The sequence below is a fragment of the Phytophthora infestans genome, genomic scaffold (genome assembly GCF_000142945.1).
Source record: "Phytophthora infestans T30-4 supercont1.218 genomic scaffold, whole genome shotgun sequence".
Taxonomy (NCBI): domain Eukaryota; phylum Oomycota; class Peronosporomycetes; order Peronosporales; family Peronosporaceae; genus Phytophthora; species Phytophthora infestans.
Window position 1 is genome coordinate 86980 of NW_003303541.1, and position 4002 is coordinate 90981.

A 4002-nucleotide genomic window follows, 5' to 3' on the forward strand; every position below is an offset into this window, starting at 1 on the left:
CTTATTTTTACTGGTGGCTATATAAGTAGTTACAAGTCAGTTGTCCCGGTGCAAGGGCAGAACTGGGTCTCAGGTCCGCCCGAACGATCGTTTACTATCTAGTAGACGTATTGTTGTGGGAACATCCTAACTACGTTTGTAGCTAGAGTTCACGTGGGATTTCCAACACCACAACACATATATCTTGTCCTCCAAAGAAAACTAAAATCAAAAACCGAAAAATCGAAGCCCTGACTGGTTGGATTTTAATATAAATCGTGTCCTCCAAAGAAGAATTAAATTAAAAACCGAAAAATCCAAATCGATTCTGATCAAATTAGATGCCATAATATTATTAGCACCTCTAATTTGATCAGAATCGATTTAGTACTATCAATAGTACTACTATCTTACTTCCGATCCGATTGCGCTCTCGAGCGCCGTGTCATATTGCTGTCATTCGACAATTCTCCATGGCTGAAAGTTTCACCGTTCAAGACCACTTCGTGGAGCTGGGATACACCATCGATGATTCCACCAAGGGCCCGATATCCCACCAATGCCGCGGGTGCGGAAAAAAGTATCGCCTGATCGACATTTTTCGTAAGAAAAAAAACAAGCCTCAGCAAGTCAAGGGCGAGGAAGCACTACAAGGTATGCAAGGGCAAGAAAACGTCGAAGGTCAAGGAACCCTTTAAGTCCAAGAACCCGCGTTTCCAGGACCATACATTTTCTTCGAAAGCGAAGTGTGTGACGAATTAATGAGGGTAGCCTAGTTTTATTAAAAACGATAATAAAACAACTACATCCTTGACAACACCCGATGGCAGCCGTTGCCAAGCCATAAGGGTTTAGGGTTTAGTATAGAGGTTCCTACAAAAAAAACTAGCCTAACAAGTGCATTTGAAATTTCGCACACATATGTCAAAAGATATAAATATTCTGCTCACAAAGTTTTAATCCAACGGGCACCGGCAAGTATACAAAAACTAAGAAATACCGATACAGCAAAAACAAGCATATTAACATATGATTTTCTCAACGGATATGAAATCAGCGGTGTCGGTTTAGGGGGGCTATGTCACGGTCGTAGGCCTCTAAAAGGGGCAGAACAGTCTTAAACTGAGCAATGTATTAAACTCATTTTAAGTACGAATTTTTCTTCATCTTAGATACAATTTTTCCTATATTTTAAGTATAATTTTATCTTTATTCAAAGCACGAATGGTCTTATCTGAAGTACGATTTTTTCATATAAGTACGAATATTATTTATCCTAAGTACGAATTTATCTTCATCTTAAGTACAAATTTTTTTTAACAACTATTTTTAATTATCCTAAAAACAATTTTCTATAGATTAAGCACGATTGATCTTTATTTTAAGTACGAAAATTTTTAATCTTAAATACGAAGTTTTCTTTATCTTAAGTACTAGTTTTTCTTTATCTTAAGTATCTTTTTTTCTTCATTTTAAGTACGAAAGTATTTTATTCTTAAGTTTAAATGTTTCTTCATTTAAAGTACGAATTATAGTTCCAGTGGTATTAAAACATGATATATATTAATACGTTCACAGCTTTGATTTTTCGGGTTTTGTTTTTATTGTTTTTTATAGGACATGATTTAATAATATATATCTTGTCCTCCAAAGAAAATTAAAATCAAAAACCGAAAAATCGAAGCCCTGACTGGTTGGATTTTAATATAAATCGTGTCCTCCAAAGAAGAACTAAATCAAAAACCGAAAAATCCAAATCGATTCTGATCAAATTAGATGCCATAATATTATTAGCACCTCTAATTTGATCAGAATCGATTTAGTACTATCAATAGTACTACTATCTTACTTCCGATTGCGCTCTCGAGCGCCGTGTCATATTGCTGTCATTCGACAATTCTCCATGGCTGAAAGTTTCACCGTTCAAGACCACTTCGTGGAGCTGGGATACACCATCGATGATTCCACCAAGGGCCCGATATCCCACCAATGCCGCGGGTGCGGAAAAAAGTATCGCCTGATCGACATTTTTCGTAAGAAAAAATAACAAGCCTCAGCAAGTCGAGGGCGAGGAAGCACTACAAGGTGTGCAAGGGCAAGAAAACGTCGAAGGTCAAGGAGCCCTTTAAGTCCAAGAACCCGCGTTTCCAGGACCATACATTTTCTTCGAAAGCGAAGTGTGTGACGAATTAATGAGGGTAGCCTAGTTTTATTAAAAACGATAATAAAACAACCACATCCTTGACAACACCCGATGGCAGCCGTTGCCAAGCCATAAGGGTTTAGGGTTAAGGGTTCAGTATAGAGGTTCCTGAAAAAAAAAACTAGCCTAACAAGTGCACCTGAAATTCAGCACACATATGTCAAAAGATATAAATATTCTGCTAACAATGTTTTAAATCCAACGGGCACCGGCAAGTATACAAAAACCAAGAAACACCGATACAGCAAAAACAAGCATTTTAACATATGATTTTCTCAACGGATATAAAAACAGCGGTGTCGGTTAAGGGGGGCTATGCCACGGTCCGATGTCTAAAAAAGGGGCAGAACAGTCTTAAACTATGCAATGTATTAAACTCATTTTAAATACGAATTTATCTTTATCTTAGATACGATTTTCCCCAGTTTTTTAGAACGATTTTTCTTCATCCTCAGTACGAATGGTCTTAATCTTAAGTACGATTTTTTTAATATATGTACGAACAATATATACCCTAAGTACGAATTAATCTTCGTCCTAAGTAAGATTTTTCTTTATCTTAATAACGAATTTGTCTTCATCTTAAGTGGTTTTTTTTTTATCCTAATTACGAAAGTTTTTTCTGAAGTACGATTTATTTTCATCTTAAGTACGAAAGTTTTTTAATCTTAAGATCAAATTTTTCTTTATCTTAAGTTCGATTTTTTCATCTTAAGTACGAATTATAGTACCAGTGGTATTAAAACATGTAATATATAAATACGTTCGCAGCTTTGATTTTTTTGGGTTTGATTTTATTCTTCGTTATTGGAGCTCTACCAAAACCTACACAAACCGATTTTTGCGTCTGACATAGCTGTGACGTATTCGTTGTCACAAATCGGTAGTAAAATGTTAAGACGTTGTTCTTGTCTCCACAAAATGTGTCGACGCAAAATCGTTGTACCTCATTTCTGGTACAGCTATCAGTGTCCAGTCAGTCATGCCCACTTCTAAATACTCCTGCCATGAGCCGCCGCAATGCTGGAAGAGGACGGGGCTTCACTACGCCTCAAGTTGAGCGTACGTACCATAATACATCACAAACAGGATCTCACGAATACATTTAGCGTTGCTTTTACTATTGCTGGCCTCTTATCTCTCGTTGAGCAGTTCCACGATCTCGACTAGCATACAACGTGTACCAGGGAGACTTAGCAGGATCAATGTGTCAGAACATTGCGATCAAAAGCATACATACAACGCAGCCGTAGAAGCAACAACACCTGCTTCTTTAAACGCGCATTCCGGTGCTCGCACGCTAGCACAAGTCACTGGGCCCTAGCCATCAAAAAGGTGAATGGCCCGCGTACATGTACCCATAACGTTAAAAGTGTTGATTTTGGTATGATAGCAGACATATCACAAATTCGACATATATTTCAACACATTTCACTTTCAAATTTGTGTCTGTGATTGCATTTGTGTAGGTTTTGGAAGAGTTCCATTGGACATGATTTAATAATATATGTGGTGTAGTGATTTCTCCGTAGTTGCGGATTATCACCCGTCGACAAAGACGTGACACCGCCCAAGATGTTCAAGCGACGAATTCTCGGTCAGGTGATGTACGGAGACGCCAAGGTGCCAGCGACTCGACGGCGTCACTCCCGAGCTTTCAACGAAGCATTGGATACGGCCATATGTCACTGAATCCAGGCTGTCCTTATTATTAATAATGGACTGGCCGGATTCGCATTCAGCGGACCATCTACGGTACGAACCCTCAGTGGCTGTTGGGATGAGTTCGCGGAAGACTCAGCGACCATTACAAGACACGT

The 4002-nt window shown here is 38.5% G+C and overlaps 1 protein-coding gene across 1 annotated transcript; it reads left to right on the forward strand.

Moving 5' to 3' along the window:
- Window positions 1–1882: 1882 nt before the first annotated feature.
- On the forward strand, window positions 1883–2172 carry PITG_20889 (uncharacterized protein; the record flags this gene model as incomplete). Its single annotated transcript, XM_002895242.1, has 2 exons — window positions 1883–1977; window positions 2031–2172. 2 exons carry the CDS (start codon window positions 1883–1885, stop codon window positions 2170–2172), a joined length of 237 nt encoding a protein of 78 aa, XP_002895288.1.
- Between the last annotated feature and the right edge of the window lie 1830 nt (window positions 2173–4002).